The 25,120-nt window shown below is 28.4% G+C and overlaps 1 protein-coding gene across 2 annotated transcripts; it reads right to left on the reverse strand.

The window, feature by feature from the left end:
- Positions 1 to 1,929: 1,929 nt before the first annotated feature.
- Positions 1,930 to 11,042, reverse strand: LOC127244837 (cytochrome P450 CYP72A219-like). 2 transcript variants are annotated; one of them, XM_051265362.1, is made up of 6 exons: positions 11,021 to 11,042; positions 6,433 to 6,709; positions 4,306 to 4,520; positions 3,687 to 3,931; positions 3,223 to 3,604; positions 1,930 to 2,598 (listed from the first exon to the last, which is right to left on the reverse strand). In XM_051265362.1, exons 2-6 carry the CDS (start codon positions 6,698 to 6,700, stop codon positions 2,167 to 2,169), a joined length of 1,542 nt encoding a protein of 513 aa, XP_051121319.1. In that variant the 5' UTR covers positions 6,701 to 6,709; positions 11,021 to 11,042; the 3' UTR covers positions 1,930 to 2,166. The 2 variants fall into 2 exon arrangements, with proteins under 2 accessions (XP_051121319.1, XP_051121318.1); XM_051265361.1 differs by lacking the exon at positions 11,021 to 11,042 and having other exon boundaries at positions 6,433 to 6,763.
- Positions 11,043 to 25,120: the final 14,078 nt, after the last annotated feature.

The raw sequence follows: 25,120 nt of genomic DNA on the forward strand, positions 1-25,120 counted from the left end.
GTTGTAATACTCCCGAAGTTCAATAGTTATATGAGTCAGGGAGGATGTGATACTTGAAGTTGAATAGAGTTAAACGGATTGAATAGAGTACACATGTCAACAATGTACATATTTTTTTTCGAGAGCCCTACAAAAACTTTAAAGTTAAGCTTGCTTCCCTTAGAGTAATTTTAGGATGAATAACCTCTGTTAAGTCTCTCAAGGTGCACGTGAGTAAGGATAGAGACCTGCTGGAAAGACTCGCGTTGACTTGTGGGACCAGTCTAATCTAAGTCGAGATGTCATAGTTGGTATCAAAGCAAGTCGGGGAGGATGTAATACCCCGGAGTTCAATAGTGATATGAGTAGTGGAGGATGTGATACCCCCGAAGTTGAATAGAATTGAATAGACTATTTATTACAACAATGTGCACATTCTATTTTCGAGAATCCTATTGAAGGAATATAAACATGTTGGAAGAACTCGTGTTGACCTGTGAGATCAGTCTAATCCAGGCCAATGTGTCACAGTTGGTATCAAAGCTAGTCGGGGAGGATGTAATACCCAAAGTTTAATAGTGATATAAGTAGGGGATAATGTAATACCCCCGAAGTTGAATAAGATCTAATATATTAGATTATTCATGTCAACAATGTGTACATTCTTTTTTCGGAGTCCTATTGAAAGAATAAAAGCATGCTGGAAGGACTTATGTTGACATGTGAAGCCAATCTAATCCCGAAACGTCTGGTCAGCGTGACTTGTGGGCCGGGGTGTCACACATGCATTATATATATCAAAGAAAAAGTAATATTCCGTCGTTTCTAAAAAATTATGCAATTTTGTTTGAATGCGAAAAATTAAGAAAACAATATCATTTTAATATAAAAATGAGTATAATGAAAATTTTATTAAATGGTTGATGAAAAATAATGAGTAAATAAAAAAGTACCGATAAAATAATTATTATGTGTTAAAGTAAGAATAAAAAAAATTATAAATAGAAAAATAATTTTATTATAAATAAATTATATATAGATTTATCAGACAACAAAAAAGCTAACTAATTTTAACGGATAAAATAACTGCATATTATTAACACACGGTGTGTAGTATAAGTGTCAAATTTGCTAAGAATTTAATTCTAATTCAATATTTATTATGGATGTGTCATATTTTAATATTTTTAGTTTAATAAGTGAATGATATGTTTTAAGAGAATAATATATTTTTATTAAAGAATCTAAAAATTACATAGTAAAAACTTCAAAAAAATCACCAAATAAATATAATCGAAATGTTTTCAGCTATCCAATAATAAAGTTTAGAATTTGTTTAAAAGTATAGTTTAGTTGGGACAAAATTACAATTACGTACACTTAGTATATGATTCAATTTTAACTAAGAATCAATTACATATGTATAATAGTAAAATTTATTATTATTATTATTATTATTATTATTATTATTATTATTATTATTATTATTATTATTAAAAAAATATTATACTTGATATTTATTTAAACATTCATTTCATATAAAATGTCGTACTTATGACAAGTTTTTTTGCTTAATTTACTTTTGTCATAGTTTTTTAGGTAGTATAATTTTAATAATTTTTTTCTTTTTGTATTTATGTATTTTGAGCAAAAAAGAAAAGATTGTCTATAAATAAAGAAAAATTGCAAAAGTTTTTTGACTGTCTTAGAAATGGTAGCAAAATTTTTTGAAAATAATAAAAGTATAAGTATTTGATGTGATGTTTTACAGGAGAAAATATAAATTTGATATGATATTTTTTGAAAAAATTATAAACATTGATAAATAGTGTCAATGTGTATATTTATATTAAACCAAATATTTATTTTTTAATTTGTATTATTCTCAAAAATTCAAACACTTCCACAATATATCTAAATACATTTAGAATCGATAAATTTCCAATCGAAAACACCAAATATACTTAATTTTATTTCTATGCATCCATAAGTGCAACAAGCTCAAAGTACGTTACGACAAACATCATACGTAAAGATGTCTGCGACCTACAATAAGGATACATGTCCGAGATTGAAACCAAGCTTAACACATCATATACGATGCAAATTCACAATCAATTCATCTTCTTGAACATTAAATAAGTCGAAACCATATCATATATATATATATATATATTCTCTAACACCTCAATCCTTAATCTTCTCGACCATTAACTGTGCGCCGTGTTGAGGCTGAAGAGTAACCATTGCCCACGGAGCATGAGAATACGATGGCGAAAGCTTAAAAGCAAAGCGTTGAAGAATCATAGCCATTGCAGTTTTGGCTTCTGCCATGGCGAAGTTTTGGCCCACGCAAATCCGAGGCCCATATCCAAATGGAAGATATATCATTTGGCCGCCTGTAGCGTGGGAAATTCCTTCGCTAAACCTCATTGGGTTAAATTCATTTACATCGTCACCCCATATCTTTTTGTCGTGGTGCAACAAAATGATCGGCAATATAAGTTGCACCCCGGCCGGTAGAGTTAAGTTCCCTATTTTGCTATCTTCCATAGCCATTCGAATGCGCATGTATGATGGCGGATATAACCTCAAAACCTCGAGTAATATCATGTTTATCTGCATAAAAATATAAAAAAAAAACAAAAAAACAAAAATGAAGGACAATTGTTCATATTGGAATTGAATATAATACTCGCTCCGTCCGCCTCTAAGGTTCACATTTATATTTTGCGTCATTATACTTAACATTAAAAATATCCTTATATTTGTATAATTTTTTGTATAAATATCCTTATATTACACTACAAAAAAATAATATATTTGTAACGGAATTCCGTCCCTAAAGTTCACGTAGCTGACGTAATTCCATTCCTAATTCCGTCTCTAATGTCATTAGTAACGGAAAAAGTAAATTTAGAGACAAAAAAGTTTTGTTACAAAAATGATTTTTTCTTGTAGTGTTAGTATTATAAGACACTAATAAAAATATTTTTGCAATTTTTATTTAAGTTGTACTACGATTTGATATAATAATATTAAAAAATCAACACACAAAAAGTAAATGAGAACCTTAGAACCGGACGGAGGTAGTATGTAATTAATGATGTATTTTTCTACTAACTTAAACTTTTAGATGAGATAGCTATTTAACAATTCGAAAAACATCTAATGATTGTTGTATATATGAAAGACATTTTTCTTTATAAGATAGGTGAAAGCGAAGATGTCGAAAATACTTACGATTTTGAGCTGGTTTAGCTCTTGATAGTCGGGTTTTCTTTTACCAAATAGTTGAAGAACCTCGTCTCTTGCTCGAGATTGCCAATCCGTATGCTTCCCCAATAGAATCATAGTCCAAACAAGTAGAGTCGAGGTAGTCTCTTGCCCGGCAAAGTAGAAAAGCTTGCACTCTTCGATCACCTCCTCCATGCTCATTCCAAACTTACTTCCCCGCGCTTTGATTTCCTTGCTATTTGATTCCAATAGCAATCCAAGTAAGTCCTCGCCACTACCCTCACCGGATCTCATCGATTTCAGCCGTTTCTCGATGATTCTCATCACAGTCGACTTTACTTCCTTTCTTATTTCCTTGATTCTTCGATTGTGTTTTGTCGGTAAAAACCTATAAAAGAATGGAAATGGATCTATTACTTTGTTCTCTCGTTCAATCAATATATATCAAAGAACACAATGAAATAACAAACCTCGACCCTGGGATGTAAACCGAGCGCTCCATGTCCATGACTAGGAAGGCTTGCTCACATTGAAGTTCAAATATTTTTCTTCCTTCTTCGAAGCTACTTCCAAAGGCAGTGCGCGAAATGACATCGCTTGTGAGAGTTTGAAGATAATCCCACAATTCCAATTCACACGCCCCTTCGTTCGGGATAATCTCATCCCATTTGCTCAACATTTCGGCGCAACTCAAGTAGAACGATGGAACCATGAGCTACAAACAAAAGAAAAAATGATTGTGTATATGTTTCCATCATATTTTTATTTTTTACCATCGCGGGGTGTGTTTCCTCGTGATGTTTTTGTTTTGAATTTTGATTTTGAATAGTAAAATTTTGAATTGAAATGTTGTTTGATGTAATATAAATATGTATTGATGCGATGTTTTGAATGTAAAATTAAATTTTAGTGTAATAAAATAAATAAAAATTAGTTGTTTGATTTGATGTTTTTGAAAAATAAATAAAAAAGTTAGATAGTAAAATCATAGGTAAAATCTTATAAATAAACAAAGCCTTAGAATATTTATATCAAGTACTTACTTCTTCACATAGAATATTATATCAAATACTCAATATTTTACGGTACCTTGAGTTTTTCAACGTGGAATGCCGGGTTGACAAGCTTTCTATGCTTCGCCCATTTGTCTGTCTCCAACGAATCAACTCCGTTCGACATACGTCGAACCTCCGGAGTTGGCGGCTTTTGGAAGGCATCAACCTTCGAAAAAATGTCTCGGACATATTCAGGTTCCCAGACGATCACTGTTGGTTTTGACCCGTACCATAGAAAGCTATACTTGCCTGCCGTGCAAAGAGAGTTTTGTGATTATAGATTGTTTGATTTGTAACCATTCTTTATTTGTAAACAAAATTTTACATTTTTACCAACTAAAAAACAATTTATAAAAATAATAAAAAAGTTTATTAAAATTATAGCACTTAAAAATTAGCAAACAAAATGGAACAAGAAAACGTATTTCTTCTGTCCCAAAAAAGGTGTCGTGGAGAATTAAGAAATAATAATATTTAATTAAAAGTAGATAAAATATAAATGTCTAAAATGCCTTTGTTTTTTTAAGGGTTTTAAAGAGTGAGTTCGAATAATAATTAGGGAGAGTTTTGAAATAATTTTGTTGTAAAGTGGAGACCACCGTTACTGAATAAAAAAAACATAATAATTGTTTTGGGACCGACGAAAAATAAAAAAACAAGAATTTGGAAGGGAGAGAGTATTAAATCAAAATAGAAAAAGGAAGTATTACATGTGTATGCTTAGTGTTTAGTTTGAGGTGTTTTTGTATGTTAGGTATATAAAAAAGTGTTGGTAATATGAAAATGAAGTATTAAATGTGTTGTTTGTATTTTTAGTTCAGAGTCATTTTTTTTTATATATATATATTAGGTATTGAGAAGAGTGTCAATAATGAATAAACTAAATTTTTATGTTAAATTGTTAATATTTAATAAATAGATAGAATATATATTATGTGAGTTTGTGTAGATATAATATATTATATTTTTTGATAATATTAATAGAAATATGTATCACTTTTATTATATTTTTGGGTGAAACATGGATAATTTTAATACATATATTTTTAAAATTGTTTTATTGATATATCATCTATACTAAAATATTTTTCTCTTTTTTAACTACCTTATTATTGTACTATTCTTCCCTTCAAAATAATTATTTCTATTTAATACTCCATCCGTCTCAAAACTATAGTCTAAGTTGTATTTGGCACGAGATTTAAGGAATATTAATATTATATTGGTAGTTAGTAAAAAGTACGGATAAAAGACTTTTTTTTGTTTACGAGTGTTTTAGTATAACAAGTAGTGACAATTGTGTAATAATAATGAAATAATAAGGGTAGTTTTACAGTGATACGATTATTTATGAAAATGAAACTATTGTTTTGGGACAGACAAAAATAGTAAACAAGACTATTGTATTGGAACGGAGGGAGTACATAAATTAAAAATTAAAACAAATTTGATCGAAACTTTCGATCGTATTAATATAAGTCCTTAATAATTAATCTTAGACGATTAATTAGGCTTTGTTACTTTTGAATTTTTTTTTATCTATCTTTTCAATATGTAATTTCATCGGTTCTTAATAAAAAAAAAAGATATTTATTTTTTAAACAAAATATGTTTGTTTGTTTAGTGATTTATTTTAATTTTTTATTTTATTTTATTTGACGTATAGAAAATTGCATCGGTAATATTAAAAATACTCCCTCCGTCCCAGATACCATGTCCACGTTGCCGTTTCTGTCCGTCCCACGTACCATGTCACTTTCCTTTTTTGGAAAATCATTACACTCTTTAATCTCATTTTAAATTTTTTAATTTTAATTAAACTAATTAGTTATCTTAATCTTAATTTATAATTATTTATATTATATGATAATTATTTTTACTAATATACTTTTAATTATCTACTAATTACACCTCTCAGACACGGTATTTGGGACGGAGGGAGTAATATTATATATTGAATGTTGATTTTTGTCGGAAGACAAAATATATATATATATTTGGAATGGAAAAAAAAAAAATGTGGCAAACAAACCCTATCTATATATATATATCACAATTATTTTGCATAAAACAATAAAAGTGAAAGAGTAAAATCTAAAATACAAAAACCACTCGTTCGAGTAGTTTAATTATAATAATAATAATTCATAAACAAGAATACCATATTTCTTGAGACACTGATCGAGTTCGGGGACAGCTCTGGTCACAATATCGTCGGATAAACTCATGGGCTTCGACCACACTTCTTTCTGCAACCTCGTCATTTCCTTAAAGTCTCCGAAGAAGAACCTGTAAGGATTTCCATGGAGGCCTTGCTGCCTCAGGCACTTCTCGAGCCTCTTCGGCCTAAACCACACCCACTCCAAGATATTCCAAGCACAAAACGATACGATGACTGCTGCGCAAGAAAGAAAAATCATCGAAAACATCCCCGAAACCTCCATTGATCTCTTACCACTGATTCGACCAACTGCTTGAAGATGGTTCGGGGTTTATATAAGCCCTCTATCTAGTCTTGATTATGTTTTATGAACAAATAAAAATATTTGTGGTCCATTCAATAATAATAATAATAATAATAATAATAATATGAATGGTTATAATAAGAAGAATAAGAATAAAATAAGCTTGTTAACAAAGCTTTTACCCATCATTATTAAGCTTTTGTATTAACAAAACTTGGATATATCTTTTATAAGATTAAGATAATATTTTAATAAAAATCATTAAAACTAAATAGTAAAAACAAAATTCTAAGTTTTTCACTTCTCTTCTAAAATCATTTATCTTTATTTCTCATAGGTATTCAAGAGAAATCAAAATAGAAAATAAAAAATAGTTTATTCCTAAAATTCTAATTTCTTAACTCAAAAATAAATTAAATATATATATATACTCCCTCTGTCCCTGCAGGGTTGTCATTGGCTTTTTGCATATTTATCTTTGAATATTAATTATTATATCAAGACGTAGTACAAATCGAGAAAAAAAAAAGACAAGAATATGTTTATTAGTCTCTTGTAATACCAATACAATGGCATTTTTAGAGTAAATTATTCAAATATAAGAATATTTTTAATGTCAAATATAACGACGCAAAAACTAAATGACAACCTTGCTGCGGGACGGAGGGAGTATATCTTTTGTCTATTCACTGCAACAAATAGAGTTTGTTTTTTTAATCAATTTTTTCAAATTTTATTATGTATTTTTCAAAAAATATATAATTCTTTCTCTCACAAAACCTTCAATCAAATATTATTTTAATATCTAATTCAAAATAACTTTTTTCTAACTCAATCAAAACAAAGACATTCTTACATCCTACATTATAAACTAAATGTGATTGTTTCATCATTATTATTATTATTATTATTATTAATATTATTGTTGTTGTTGCTGCTGTGGTTAGGACCTTAAGTTTGGTTTATGATAGTTGAAGTTGAGAACAAAGATAGGATTTCATGTTTATTTTTTTAGTATTTATAATTTATTTGAAATTTTTTATGTATTAAGAATTATTAAGAATTATGAAAGTGTTTTAAAATTTTATGATTTTATTTGAGTGAAATATTTTTTTTACTATTTTTAAATATTTTTATTTAAAAACTTTAAATAGAAATCTTAATTGAAAAGTGTATTAAATAATAATAATAATAATAATAATAATAATAATAATAAAAACAACATAAAAACTAATAAAAATATGAGGCAGTCCTCCGTTCAATTATTGGCACATGAAGACAAAAAAAAAAAAAAAAAAAAATACAAATAAAAAAATAAGACATCACGCGCGAGTCCCTCGTGGTACCATTTTATATTATTATATTTGGAATCACGATGGGTTTGTTATATTAGTCTTTTTTGAATGAAAGCACATTTTTTTGTATTAATTACATATAAATATATCGATAATATAGAAAATATTTTTTTGTTTTAATTAAATTATCTATTTTAGTTGAGCACGTAATTTTAAGTATTGCATAATTACTAAGTAATTAAAAAATATATTAATAAAAAAAATCATTATAATTTATTAAAAATAATAATAAATTAAAGTTAAGATGACTAAATTGTTTACTTAAAATAAAATTATGAATTTTAAAATGTGATTAAAGTGTATAATTATATTTTCAAAAAATAAAAGAACAAATTATATAAGACGAACGGAAATAAAAAGAGTGGACAAATTATATGGGATGAAGGGAGTAATATTTATATTGAACGGTTAATATTTTGTAGTAGATCAGGGCGGCTCATAGAACGAGGAGAGTGAGCAATTACTAAGGTCCCTAATTAATACAGGCCCATATTTTAAAATATTATTAATTGTTATTATTAAATTTTAAAATTAAATTTTAAATTTTAGTTTATATATTTTTTTTTCTTTATAATTGTCTAATTTAATTTTAAAATTAAATTTTAAACTTTAATCATATATATTTGTTTTCTCTTTCTTCTTAACCATATCTCACCTTATCTTTCCAAATGTAATAATTGTTTACACTTTTTTACCTTACACCTTGTTGCATTGCGCCTACCAACTCAGACCAAACCCGTCTCACCTTCCTTCTTATCTCTTTCAGCCTCCTTCAGTCTTTCTCGCTTTTCAAACTTTTGGACAAACTGTCTTTTATCTGTTTTTTCTCAAATTGACATTGTCCAGACCGTCACGTTCAACCTCTTGTTGAAAATACATCTTAATCATGTATTTATAAGGCCTATAATTTATTTTCGCTTAGGGTCCCAAAAAAGTTCGAGACGGCCCTGTGGTAGATTAATTATAGATTATATATATTGTGTTAATGTGTGTGTTATGAGAAAACGAGAAAGAAAGCAAATAAATAGTACATAGGTTTTACGTGGTTCGATGACGGTGTGTAAACCTACGTCCACGGGCAGGAACCGAAGAGGTTTTACAATCATGTAATACTGCTACGAACCATAGCTATCTCTTTATAAGCACTAAAAAACATAATAAACTCTAAGCCTATTTGTTATTAATTAAGATGGGCCAAAAAAAGCTCTGTCAGTTAAAACAATCTTTTCGCTTTGGTTTCAGGTCAAGTAGACAACTAAATTAAAGTCACCTTTAAACAATCTCCACCTTGACTTGGAGTTTCTCCAACCGCCAAAAGTTCCTCAGTATCTCTCTCAGTTGTCTCCTTTTTGCCAGATGCCCTGAGGGGACTTTACTTCTTGCGAATATTTACCAAGTTCAAACAGTGCTCAACTTCTCCGTTGGTAGGACCTTTGTCGACATATCAACATGATTGTGTTATGTAGCTATTTTCTAAATAGAAAACATGTCTTCCTGCAGAACATCACAGATAAAATTTAACCTTACATCAATATGCTTGGTTCTCTTGTGATACACCGAGTTTTTAGCCTAACTAAAAGCACTTTGACTATCACAGAATAACACCGGTTTTTCTACCTTCAGACCCAAACTCTTCACCAGACTATGTAACTAGATACCCTCTTACATACCTTCAGTCATTGACATGTATTCCGCCTCAGTCGTCGACAGTACAACCGCAGGTTTGTAAAATAGACTTCCAACTAACCGCACATCTAAATAGAGTGAAGATATAACAAGTTAGTGATTTTCGTTTCATCAAGTCACCCCGTAATCAGAGTTTGCATATCCAACGAGACCATCACCATGACATTTATCATCATATACTAGACAAATATCAGACACTCATTTCAAATATCGCAAGATCCACTTTACAGCTTCCCAATGAGCTTTACCCGGATTAGTCATAAACCTACTCACCACACTAACCGCAAAAGCGAGATCCGATCTCGTACATACCATCGCATACATAAGACTTCCAATTGCACTCGAATATGGAACCTTCTTTATGGAGCTAACCTCTTCATATTTAGACGGTATAGTGCTCCGATCAAATTTAAAGTGTGCCGCCAAATGAGTACTTACCGGTTTGGATTGATCAATAGAGAATGCCTCCAAAAACTTTCTCAATATACTTTTCTTGAGAAACCCATTGTTGTCCTACTTCTCTATCACGCTAGATATTTATACCCAATATTTTTTTTGTCACACCCAGATCCTTCATCTCAAACTCACTCTTTAGTAGAACCTTCACGTCATTAATTACAACCATGTTTTTTAGCTGCAATTAACATATCATCGACATTCAACAACAGATACACAAATGAATTCCTAGAAACTTTCTTCAATTAAATACAGTTATCCAACTGATTACGAGTATATCCATTAGACACCATGAAAGAATCAAATCTCTTGTACCACTACCTCAGAGACTGCTTCAAGCCATATAAAGATTTCTGTCAAATCTCAAAATTCTCAAAAAAAAAATAAAAAAATCTAAAACACTTCCATTATATATTTTAACACATTTGGAATCGACAAATTTCAAATCTAAAACACAAAATATATTGAATTTTATTTCTATATGTTGGGATTGGGTCACCTCAATATTAAATATGATATTTTCCGCTTTGGGTCCAGCTCGTACATATTTATTTTTGGACTTTCTCCAAAAAACTTCATACTAGTGGAGTTCATGTGAGACTTATAAGATGCTAGATTTTCTTCGCATCTTCCAATGTGGAACTTAAGTTTACACCGCAATACTATGCATCCATAAGTGCTACAAGCTCAGAGTATATTATGATAAACATCACAAGTAAAGAGGCCGCGATCGAAATTAATAACGATACATGTCCGAGATATTAAGCATCGGCAACATCTCCAAAACCTCTATCGATTTCTTACCACTAATTCGATGACTACTTGAAGATGGTTTGTGGTTTATATAAGCCCTCCATCGAGTCTTGAGTACAGACCGGATTCTTTGTCCCAATAACACACTCTATCGTCTTATCTTCAGACACATAATGTATATATACATACGTGTGTTTATATATATATATAAACGTTTTGTGTGTAGGGATTGGATTTATTTTTTAGGTCCAGGATCCATGGTATCTTGACTATGTTTTATGAACAAATTAAATTAAAATATTCGTGGGTCCATTCAATAATAATAATAATAATAATAATGATATGAATAGTAATGATAATTATACGCTTCTTGTATTTATTAATATGATGTTTTATTTATTTCATAAAACTCACTTGTTAGCAAATAAATAAAAACTCACTTGTTAGCATGATTAGCTAGCTCTCTATATATAAAATAACTAGATACGGGCATGATTATAAATTTTATTAAGTTGTTAAATTAATTATTATCATTAAAATCTTTTTCCTTTTCATTTAAATTATACATTATTTTTATTTGGATCTCTCCTATTTAATTTATATTTATTTTTAAAAAAATATAATTATATATTTAAAATAATTTTAAATTTTTAATTAAATTATTTAATTATTTTAATTTTAATTTATAATTATTTTTTGCTAATATATTTCTTAGTTACTTGCTAATTATTAAGATGAACAAATTAGTTGAGATAAAAAAAGTAAAAGTTAATAACTTTTATCACAAAATATAAATTTTAATATTAATAATAAATATTGATATATATATATATGATAGATTCTACATATATAAAATTATGTTTATTTTTTTTTTTTTTTTTATTTTTTTGCGGATATATATATATAAGAAAATCTTAAATAGACAAATATATTAAGAAGATGAATAAAAAAATATAAATTAATTGCTGTCAAAAATAATATTCAAAATTCAAATAAACAATTTGTATATATATTACTCCCTCCGTCTCGTATCTATATATCTATTTGTTTTTTGCACATAGTTTTAGAAATATTAGTATTATATTAAGATAAAATATAAATAAAGGTAAAATGATTAAATTAACCCTATTAGTATTGTATGATATAAAGGTAATGACATTTGTATAATATATTGTAAATTATAAGGGTATTTGTAATGTTAGGTAGATTGTACAATTACTAAAAAAGAAAATGGATAGTTTATTATGTGACGGACCAAAATAAAAAAATGAATAAATTGTTAAAAGACGGAAGAAGTATTCCTTTGCAATTAAATTATTTATATTTGTAAGTTAATAACATATAGTAGTAATCTATCTAAATTTGATTTGCATATAAATTTTAATTTTTTTTACAATTTATATTTACAATAAAAAAAATAGTTTGACAATAATGCTTTTATTTTTTGTAAATTTTTAATTAAATGATAGAAATAAGTAACAAAATATCAAAATTATAGAGTATTTGTTTATTTTATTTTCAACAATCTATTTTTATTGTTCAATAAGAATAACGCATACTCCTCTTATTGGTTTGAAAGCTAAGACTTTTTATAATTGATAACATTCAAATACAAAATATCAAATTCTTTTACTAAGTGTAATTTTATTATATATTTATTTTTATTTACATCAATACATTAAGGGTGTGTTTGTTTGGGGGTTTGGATTTTGAGTTGGGATTTGAATAGTAAAATTTTGAATTTGAACAGTTGTATGATGTAATATAAATAGATGTTGATTTGATGTTTTAAATGTAAAATTGATTTTTAGTATAATATAAAAAATGAAAAATAGGTGTTTGATTTGATGTTTTGGAATGAAAAAATGGAATGAATAGTGGATTTAAAAATCCAATCCCCCAAACAATTGTAACAATTTCGATAAAAAAAAAATGGTGGCAAAATAACATATACATACAAAAGTATAAAAAATTATTATTTCTTTCGTCTCACATGTAATATCACACATTTCATTTATTTATGTTTTATATCTCATATATTTTCATATTTACACTTATTGTAACATTATATCGGACAGAGACAATATTAAAATATAATAGAATTTTTTCCAAAAAAATACACATTTATTTTTATATAATTTATATATTTTTCATTAAAAATATCACTTTTATTTTATTTATATCAAATTCAATAATTATTTTAATTTAAATTTTGATACACAAAGAATATCAAACAAATAATATATAACATAATACTCTATTTGTCCGTCAAAATCATATGACCGTTCTTTTATTTTTTTATTTTTTGTTGTCTGCTAAACTTATATACAATCTATTTATAATAAATAAATTTATTCATTTATAATTTTATTACCTTTATTTTAACAAATAATAACTAAATTGTCCTTTTTCAAAAAATTATTCAACTATTTTTTTATCAATCATTTTAATAAATTTATCATAATACTATCATTTTATTTTTTACATACATCACTTTAATGTTAAAATTTCATTATTTCTTAGTCTCAATTCTTAAACAACCTACAATTTGTAGGATGAAATGAATATAATACATACTATCGCAACCCACATTTTTAAAAAATAATCTGAATTATTTTTTTATTTGATGTGATTTTCAGGACTTCATTTTCGTCTCAAGTCTCATGTAGTATTAAAAGTGAAATGTTATGAAATGATTAGAATGAAAAAAAGATGAATCCACATGCAATTTTTTTTTAAAAAAATAGACAAATAAAATAAAAAATAAATCCCACACCACCAAAAAAAAAAAAAGAAGAAAGGAATGAAAAGTGAATCCTATACCAAAACATTAAATAGTACTCTATCCGTTGTATACAAATAATATCATTTATATTTTATCTATTTTATAACAAATGATTATATATATATATATATTTAGTAATATTTACTAATTTAAAATATATTTAAAAAATATAAATTAAATTAATTGACTTTATAATATATAACAATTTACTCAAAATCCCTTTATTTCTGGTCCATTCATTAATAAATAAATATTTCTATTTACATTTAAAACTCTTTATCTTTAATAAAAATTAGTTTTTATTAATCAATTATATTTGTTAAATTTGTACTATATAAATTTTATTATAAAATATGTATAGTATATTTATATAGAGTTATTATTTTAAAAATATTTAAATACATATTCTATATTTCTAATTATATTTAATTTCTATTTTAAGATTACTAATAATATTTCTTATATAAAACATATAATAAAATAATACTCCATTTGTCTAATTTACTTTGTCCATTTTTTATTTTCGACTGTCTATTTATTCTATCACTTTTCTTTAATTATAAATTTTAATTTTATTTTAAATTTTATAATATATAATTTTTTTATTATTAATTAGAATAAATAGTTATTTTAATTTTAATATAAAATTATTTTTATTATACTATAATTATTTTCACGAATACATTCTTAATTATTTACTAATTATACTCATGTCTAGATAATCAATATAAATATAATAAATTATTTTTATTATACAATAAATATTTTTTTAATACATTTTTGTGTCTACATAAATTCTCGTGTTTATAGCCGAGGAAACACCGTAGCATGACCGTATTATTATTAACTAATTAAATATAATCATATTTAAAAAAATTAAATTAAATTAAATTATATATATTATTATTAAATGGTGGGGCTCATTATAATTAAAATTTTAAAAAATAAAACGATGAATGTAAAAAAAATCAAATAAAGTAAAATAAAATAAAATTTAATTATATATTATTGCATGTGAACCCACATCCAAAACTTAAAATAAAAAAAATAAATAAATAAATAAAATGGAAAAATCAAAGGGGCGACGTGGCGGAAACGTTTCGTCGCCAAATATATATAGTATTAGATTAGAATGTATTTGGTACAAATTAAATAATCAAATTGAAGAAAAATGGTAACCAAGATTGGAGTTAAAGAGAAAAAAAAAATTATAAAGAGAAAAAAATTAAATATAGAATGAAATTAATTCATTTATTTGGTAAAATAAAAAAATTAGCTAAAAAGTAAAAATGCAATTATTTGGATAAATCGATCTAGAGGAGACGGTATATTGAGAGTGAAAAAAAAAATGCCACGATGAAAAAGTAATAAATTAGATAAGAGAAATATTTTGTATTTATTTAGTAATTTTTTATTTTAATAATAATCTATAAGTGTGTTTGTTTGGAGGTTTGGATTATGAGTTGGAATTTGAATAGTAAAAATTTTGAATTTAAATAGTTGCATGATGTGATATAAATAGGTGTTGATGTGATGTTTTGAATGTAAAATTGATTTTTAGTATAATATAAAAAATAAAAAATAGATATTTGATTTGATGTTTTTGGAGGAAAAAAATTGAATGAAGAGTAGAATTAAAATCCAATCCCCAAACAAATAATGGTCAAATAAACACAAATAAAATAGTGAAAATTATATAGTAAACAAAATACAAAAAAATTAATATACAGTCAACTTTTTCAATTTTTAGACAATACTAAGGAAAGAAGCCATTATCTATTCCATTTTTTTCGATATATTTAAACAAAATTATTTATAATTTACCGGTGGTTTGAAAATTTTGTACAATTCTTCTCCATGATTTAAAAATATCATAAAATTCTCTCGTATTTTAAAAAATATTGCATTTTATTCATTTTTAAGGAAATTATGTACAATATTTTTTAAAACAGGAAAAAATCTCATACAATATTTTGAAATCCATGCAATATTTTTGAAATAAATAAAATATCATATTAAAATACAATATATATATATAATATATACACTTCATCCACTTTAAAAAGCTAATAATTCATGACAAAATATTATTTTCTCTATATTACCAATATAATTTTTCATATATAACATAAAAATATATTTGCAAAAATACAAAGTAAATAAACATTTGTATTGGATCAAATATATATTCATTTTTTATACATAATATAAAAAAGAAAAATATATTTCAAAAAATACTAAGTTAACAAACTCTTGTTGTATTGGACCAAATATTTTCATTTTTTTTTTATTATTATTATTTTCTTTTCTTGTTGTGATTGGAATTTTTCGTTTCATAACATATATAGACTTACACTTTATTTAAATAATTCTTCACCACAACTTTGGCACTGTGGAATGTGTATAGTGCGCTTATCTCCATCGACAAAAAGTCTATTTGGTCGGTAAAGAATAACCGTTGGTTAATATATTCATAATTATTACTCCCTTCGTACCAGAATTATAGTCTTAAATGAACTGGACACGAAATTTAAAAAATATTGATATTATATTGATAGTTGGTAAAAAGTATAGATAAAAGATTTTTTTGCTTTTGTGAGTGTATTAGTGTAAAAAGTAGTGGCAATTGTATAATAAAAATGAAAAAGGTAAGGGTAGTTTTATGGTGATATGGTTATTTATGGAAATAAGACTATTGTTTTGGGACGAACAAAAATGGTAAACAAGACTATTGTTTTGGGACGAACAAAAATGGTAAACAAGACTATTGTATTGGGACGGAGGGAGTATAATATATATGTTAAATTATATAACATCTTTTTGTGTTTTTAGTAAAAATGCATAATATATATTCCGTACCGGATGTCTTGGTAGTGTAGGGGTTGGACTTGTGACCGTGAGACTATAGGTTCAAACCCCCCGACGTCTCAGGTCACCTGCCATGCAACTTTTATACAAATAAAAAAAAGTAAAATATTTTAAATAATTTTTTTGAATAAAATAAATAAATAAATAGTTGATATTACATTGTTTAAAATAAAATAAATTATTAATTTATTTATTTTATTAAAAAAATTGTTTAAAATATTTTACGATTTTTATTCGTATAAAATTTGTGTAATTTGAGATCTTTATTTAGAACAAAAATTAAATTTTGACAAATAGGGTGTTCGATGCAAAATTTACATTAACACAAGGAGGTTTCAATCACGCAACAAATAAACATAGAATTTTTTGTGCATTTTGACTAAAATATAAGAATGTGTTATATAATTTACCATAATATATATATATTTATATATGTTTGGTTATATTTTAATACTAGGGGACAGCCGTGCTATGCACGGTGTGATTATAAATTTTATTGAATTATTAAAATTAATTATCATTATCAAATATATAGCTTTTAATATGAAAATTTTGAATAAATCAAAATCTTTTTACACTATTAGTTTTTAATGCTCTAAATATTGGAGATTTATAAAATTTATCAATCAAATATTTGATATTAAAAAAATGATATCTATATATAATATTAGTTATATACTCATGTTATAAAGTCAAATTTTATTAACATGTAACTATTATTTTAATTTATTTTTTAAAATTATAATTTATTTGAAAATTTTATTACTAAAATAATTTAAATTAAAAAAAAAACTAAAGCCAAATTTTATTAATTTGTAATGTTATTTCAATTTTTTTTTTAAATTATAAATTAATTACATATTATTTGAATCTCCATATAATAATAATAATAATAATAATAATAATAATAATAATGTCTTTTCAAATTTATATTTATAAGAGAATATTATTTTTTTAAAAAATAACACATATTTTTCCAAAAAAACAATAATAATCTGACAATAATGCTTTTATTTATTTATTTTTTATTCATAAGTAAATTATATAAATAAGTAACTAAATGTGTGTTTGTATGTGAGTTTGGATTTTGAGTTAGAGATTTAAATAGTAAAAGTTTTGAATTTGTTTAGATTATGAGTTGAGATTTAAATAGTAAAAATTTTGAATTTGAATATGTTGAGTAAGAAAAAACCAATGTATAGGGTTTCTTGAGAATGGACTTATATATTGGATTGATGTATAGTCCAATGTATCTGATAATGGTAGTAGGGTCTTAAATGAAGTCGAGCGAAGAAGGATGAGACGGCCGATAAGGAGGTCAGACAAAATGAAGTCGGGCGAAGAAGGATGAGACGGCCGATAAGGAGGTCGGACAAGATAAGGTCGGGTGAAGAAAGATGAGACGGTCGATACGGGGGTCAGACAAGAGGAAAGTGGGCTTCTAGGGGCCCATTTGAAAGAAAGGTCTGTTAATTGGTCACTTAATTAAGCGATCTGTTAATCGCATGATCGATTGGCCGGTCATTTGGTCAAATAGTAGTTCAGTCGCTTGAAAGGGCGGTCAGTTGGTCGGTTGATTGGGCGACCAATGGATCGTCTGGACGAACGGTTGTTCATCCGTTTGAAGGGACTGGATGGTGGTCGCTTGATTGGGCGATCGATGAATCGTCTGGACGAATGGTTGTTCAGCCGTTTGAAGGGACTGGATGGCGGTCGCTTGACTGGGCGACTGATGAATCGTCTGGACGAATGGTTGTTCAGCCGATTGAAGGGACTGGAGATGGTCGCTTGATTGGGCGATCGATGAATCGTCTGGACGAATGGTTGTTCAGCTGTTTGAATGGAGTGAATGGTGGTCGCTCGAGTGGGCAACTGATTAGTCGTTTGGTTTAGCGATCAGTTAGTATCTGGATTGGTCGGTTGGTCAATCGTTGGGTTATTCGGTAGGTTCAGTCGGTGGATGGTTCAGACGGTTTCTCAGTCGGATGGTGATTTATGATCCGTCTGAAAAGACGGTTAAGGAAAGTTACAACCGGCGAGCGGATCGAACAAGTGGAAGACGGGCAAGAGGAGATGTAGCAGCAGGTGTGCTGGTCGGACGAAAAGCAGTTCTAAGACGATTGAGAGAAGTTACAACCGGCGAGCGGATATGAAGGCACGACCTGGTTGTGGTGGTTGACATAGGTTTTAAATAGGTCTGTTCATGACCTAAACAAACCATCTTCAATTGACATCAAATTCAGAGAATTTTTTTTGGGGATCACCATTTTACTTTTACAGTCTGTAGTATTTATTTTTCCTATTTTATTTATGTATCATACGGTGTCTAGGAATTCTTAAATCTCAGGCATTTTATTTTATCAAATTCGAAGATAATTTCTATTTTCGGGTTTTACTTTTTATTATTGGAAATCGGCATCAACAATTTGGCGACCACAGTGGGAGCAGGGCAAGATTGCTGATCCTACGGCAAAAGAGAATTTCATACGATTGAGATCCGGCCGAATTATCGGAATGATCCATATGGCGGGTTCACAGCCCCAAGTATCTTCAACACCGGTGGGGGAAACTATTTCACCACCTGCCATACCAAATGCAGGGGAAGTCCACCAAGCACCCGCCGATTGGGTGTCTTATGTTCAACACTTGAACAATCAGCAAACTCTGGCTATGCAAAACATGTTGCGTGAGCAACAAAACCTTATGCAAAATATGCTAGATCAAGCTTTATCAAGGGTTACTCTCCAACCCACTCAGTCACCACCAGGGATGTCACCATCTAGATTACAAGCAAATTTTGCGGGGCCTTCATATGTAGACAGTACTCTTCCAAGTGCCACTACTAGGGTTGACAGGGGAAAGACTCCTCTGACATACCTAAATAATGTTCTACTGGGTGTCAGAGCCGAACCAGCCTTCCTCAGAGAAGAAAGATTAGGTAGTCAGGCTCATAACCCCATTCCTGTGTTCGATCCTATTCCTCCTAGAGTGGATCCGGAAGACATCGCTCAAGTTCTGAGGATGCATTTCGGAATGAATCCGCAAATGGTGAACAGACAGGTATATCAGAGGCCATTTTCAGAGAGAATCATTAATGAACATTCTCTCCCGCGAAATTATAGGCCACCAGATTTTCATTCTTCTCAGGAGAAGATAGAGCCTCAACAATTGAGCACGTGGGACGTTTCACGGCCCAATTTGGGGAAGCGGGCAATAATCCGTTTCACAAATTACAGTTGTTTGGATTATCTCTCACAAGAACAATTTTTTCTTGGTTTGCCAATCTTCCGCCAGGACAATTACAAACTTGGGAAGGTTTGGAGGCAGCTTTTCATGCAAGGTTCTTTAATCCTCTCCCGACGGTCTCACTCACAGATCTCTTAGAGATTAGGCAAATGCCAGGGGAGACCGCCTATCAATTCATAGAGCGGATACGACTAATGAAGGAACGTTACCCAACAGTCATTGAGGAGAGCGAGATGACCAATTTGGTAGTCAGGAATATGCATACACGACTGCGGGAGGCTTTAACAGCCCATGATGTTCGAGATCTGGCCAGTTTAGCATCCAAGGCAGGAATGTTAGAATCTCTTTTTAGAGAAAAATATCACAACTTCCGGCGGAACAAGGTCCAACAGATGGCCAGTGTTGATTCATAAATGTATGCGCCAGATGATGAGCAGGTAAGTAGCGTTGAAGAAATGGCTGGCAGTACCGGACATACACACGACAACCCTCCACCTATGGTTTTTCCACTTATACCAGAAGGAGCAATCCCGCACTTGAAACGATTATATGTTAACACTCACATATGTGGTAAGCCGATTAACAATGTTTTCATAGATAACGGAGCTGTCTTCCACGTTATGCCTCTCAAGACTTTGAGGAAATTGGGAAAAGGAATTGGAGATCTGTCTCCAGTAGATATCGAGATGACAAGCTTCACGGGGCAACCAACGAAACCAGAAAGGATGATGGTAGCCCCTATTGAAGTCGGACCGAAGGTGATTTCTACGGTGTTCTTTGTGGTAGATGCCAACACCACTTACTCGATCTTGTTAGGGCGAGATTGGATTCACGCTTCCAAATGCGTGCCTTCTTTTCTCCATCAACAGATCATGTTTTGGGAAGGAGATCAAGTGTTCAGAATGGATGTCAACACTAATCCGTTCGGTTCTACAGAAATTGTGGAAGAGTCTTTACTTTACTTTGAGTATGTGCCTCCAATTTCACAAACAGCTGTGGTAGATGAATATCCCTGGAAGCGCTGTAAGCTCACTGCACAAGGTTATGTGTTTCATTAGAAACATTCTTCTTTATTATGGCTCTGTTGTTAGCCAAAAAACTTTACATTTATTAAAGATTTAATTATGAAAGAAATAGGTGAATGTGACGAGCTTATTAGACAGTTTTATTTAAACCAAATAATGGTTAGACTACATGGTAGGGAAGGTTCCAACAATAATGTTGATGAGGGAGAAGATTTTCGCTGGCCTGATCTCTTAAGAAAGACAGAAACTTCTTTGTCAACTCAGGATCCTCTCATTGAATACAATGTAGGAACCGAACAAATACCCAAGATGGTCAGGGTTAGTGGTTTATTGTCTAAAAGTAGCAGGAATAAATGGTGACGGTAATTCGTGATCATATGGAATGTTTGGCATGGGATTAATCGGAAATGCTCGGATTGGCGCACGATTTAATAGAACATAGGTTGCCGATTAAGAAGGGGTTCAAGCCATATAAGCAACCACCAAGAAGAGTTAGCCCAGAATTGTTTAAGAGATTGAGAAATTATTGAAAGTAGGGTTCATTCGACCTTGTCGATATGCAGAATGGTTAGCCAACATCGTCCCTGTAACCAAGAAGAATGGAAAGATTCAGATCTGCATTGACTTCAGATATCTCAATTTAGCTACTTCTAAAGATGAGTATGTGATGCCCATAGCCGATATGTTGATCGACTCGGCAGCAGGGCATCGAATTTTAAGCCTGATAGACGGGTTTAGGGTTTAGGGTTTAGGGTTTAGGAGCAGGTGTGCTGGTCGGACGAAAAGCAGTTCTAAGACAGTTGAGAGAAGTTACAACCGGCGAGCGGATATGAAGGCACGGCCTGGTTGTGGCGATTGACATAGGTTTTAAATAGGTATGTTTATGACCTAAACAAACCATCTTCAATCGACATCAAATTCAGTGAATTTCTTTTGGGGATCACCATTTTACTTTTACAGTCTGTAGTATTTATTTTTTCTATTTTATTTATGTATCGTACGGTGTCTAGGGATTCTTAAATCTCAGTCAATTTATTTTATCAAATTCGAAGATAATTTCTATTTTTGGATTTTACTTTTTATTGTTGAAAATCGACATCAACAGAATAGTTGTATAAAGTGATGTAAATAGGTGTTGATGTAATATTTTGAATGTAAAATTGATATTTAGTATAATATAAAAAATAAAAAATAGGTGTTTGATTTGATATTTTTGGAGGAAAAATGGGATGAATAATGTATTTGGGGAGAATCCCCAAACAAAGTGTCAAATCATATTTACTTGTTTTATTTTCAAATTATTTTTTTATTGTTTATTTAAAATAACACACTTCTCCTATTCATGTGATATTTTGAATATAAAATTAATTTCTACTAATCCCTCCCTCTAGCCAGAGATTACACATATATATATATATAAATGTGGGTATTTTGAATATAAAATTAATTTTTAGTAATCCCTCCGTCTAGCCAGAGATTATTTATATATATATATTTATATTATGTGTTATCCAATTACAAAGTAATAATTTTATTAAGTACCTCATTCTTTTTTTTACAAATAGTCTTATTTTACTATCACATTATTACTTTTACACTTAAAAATAATAGCAAAATTGTGTTTATACTACTTTTAATTCCCCATTATCATTAAAATACTATTATTTTTTAAAATCGTCAAGAATAAATATATACTTATTAGTTGGAAGGAAGAAATATAATATTAAATTATTTTGATAAAATTTTCATAGTATCTTTATTTTTATTTTTTTACGTACTTAACTTTAATATTAAAATATTATAATTATTTTAATTGTCCGCTAAATTTATACATATACCTAAGATTATTTTAATAGTTTATATTTTATTCATATTATATATTAATATTAATATTACATAAAATTTCGTGTAAAAAAAAAAATTTAAATAAATATTTATTCAAAAGACGGACACCATATTAAATTTAAAAATAATAAATCGAAAGGGGTTGAATTAAATCAATAAATTGAACCTAATGTATAAAGTAATCATAGTTCAATTCATGATGTTGGACCCATGTACAAAATTTAAAATAAAAAAATAAATCAATTAAGTGGTGTGCCCCACTTCCCAATAAATTGAAAAAAGATAAAATCAAAAGGTGACGCGTGGTGAATAACTTTCCAAAAAATTAAAAAAAATAAAATCAAAAGGTGACACGTGGTGAATCACTTTCGTCGGTAATATATATGTTTTAATACTATGATTGGCTTTTTCGAATGTTTTAAGGTGGAATACTTATAGGGTGTGTATCATTTGATGAGATTGTGAAAATTTTGGGTTGTGTTTCTTACGAAAATAATGTTTAATGGGATGTTTTTGAGAAAAAAAAATATTTTTTTTGAAAAATGAAGAATTCAAATAGTAACATTTGAGAAAATATTGCTAAAAAAACATACAATGCTAACTGATTATCCTATATATATAATGACATATTTTTTATTATTGTCGGTCCATATCATGTCAATTTTTTTTTAAAAAAATATTATATATTTTAATTTTATTTTAAATTTTATAAAATTAATTAGTTATCTTAAAAATAATTTATAATTATTTATATTATATTTTAATTAATTTTATTAATACATTATTAATTATTTACTAAATATACTTCTCTTAAATTTTCGTGTCTACACTAACACTGACACAATACGTGAGACGGAGGGAGCATTAATTAAAAATATATGAGTGTGTCATATTGATATATTTTTTGTGTTGAAATTAATCGTAACATATGCTATGTGAGATTATGTTATGTGTTGCGACTATGTATTGTCTTTAAATTATATTAACAAAATTCATGTATTGTCTATATTACATTAATTGTGTATTGTTTATCCTTATATCATCTATCGTATGAGATTATATCACATAATTATGTTAACGTTTATGTGTTGTATGTGTCATATTGTATTTTATTGTGTTTATATTATATTATTTCATGTGATATTTCCCTTTCTATTGTATGATATATGTAGGGATGTCAACGGGGCGGGTTTGGGACGGGTTTTGCAGGCCCCGAGACCCACCCTGCTAGAAAATAGTAAAACTCAAGACCCGTATCGCCCTGTTTCAACTCGGCCCCAAGATTCGTCCTGGCCAACCCGACAAACTTCTTTTTTTTAAAAGAAAAGAATAAAATATAATTTTTTAAAATAATACAATACTAAAAAAAAGTATGCGGCAAAGTAAAAAAAAATATAGTTTTAAAAATGAGAACAATCAAATATTGACAATAGTCGGCAGTTAGCCGTAGTCCAAATTATAAATAGAATTTTAGAAGAAACAAATGTTAAAACAAATTTGATTTAAAATTAAGGTTCTATTTTATGTTTAAAATTTTTTAAACAAATAAAAAATATAATTTATATTGTATAAAAATATAAACAAATTATAATAATTATTAGAATATCGGGGTCCGAGTCCAGGTCCGGGGAAGGACAAGTTTTTAATAAAATTCATAACCCGCCCCGAACTAAATTTTTTAGATCCGAACCCGCCTCATTAAGACCGGATCCAGGGCGATCCGGGACTAACCCGCCACATTTGACATCGATATATGTGTTTATATTGTGTGTTTAAGCGCCGTGCAGAATTTTGCACATCATCATAGTGATCACAATTGTTTTAAAGACATAAAAACTCTCTAAATATGTGATTTAATAAATACAAGATAATATATATATACACATATCAAAGAACATACAAAATAATACTTCCTTCCTTCGTCCCCCATAATTTATTCCTATTTTCTATTTTCGTCTCTCCGACGTAATTTGTCCTTTCTTTTTTTGAAAAACTGATTATGCAATTTAATTTTTTTTTAAATTTTTAAATTTATAATTTTTTTAATTTTAATTAAACTATTTAATTATTTTAATCTCAATCTATAATTGTTTTTACTAAATAATAATTATTTTTACTAGTAAACTTCTTAATTAGTTACTAATTATACTTTACCTAAATTTTCGTATATACCATAACACGTCCATCTTAACTACTAGGACGGAGAGAGTAAAAAACACACAAACCATTATTGCCTATCCTACTTTCATAATGCCATATACTCCCTTCGTCCCATATAATTTGTCCCTATTTTCTATTTTCGTCAGTCCCACATAATTTGTCATTTCTATTTTTGGAAATATAATTATGTAGTTTAATCACATTT

The sequence above is a fragment of the Andrographis paniculata genome, unplaced genomic scaffold, assembly GCF_009805555.1.
Source record: "Andrographis paniculata isolate CXL003 unplaced genomic scaffold, ASM980555v1 Contig21END, whole genome shotgun sequence".
NCBI lineage: Eukaryota > Viridiplantae > Streptophyta > Magnoliopsida > Lamiales > Acanthaceae > Andrographis > Andrographis paniculata.

Bases quoted from the DNA above. Each gene is read 5' to 3' on its own strand.
- LOC127244837 (XM_051265361.1), bottom strand. From the start codon at position 6,715: ATGGAGGTTTCGGGGATGTTTTCGATGATTTTTCTTTCTTGCGCAGCA. The intron at 4,521-6,432 runs GTATTCTTGTTT...TTTGCACGGCAG, and splicing joins TCAGTGTCTCAAGAAATATG to GCAAGTATAGCTTTCTATGG. The intron at 3,932-4,305 runs GTACCGTAAAAT...TTTTGTTTGTAG, and splicing joins TCCACGTTGAAAAACTCAAG to CTCATGGTTCCATCGTTCTA.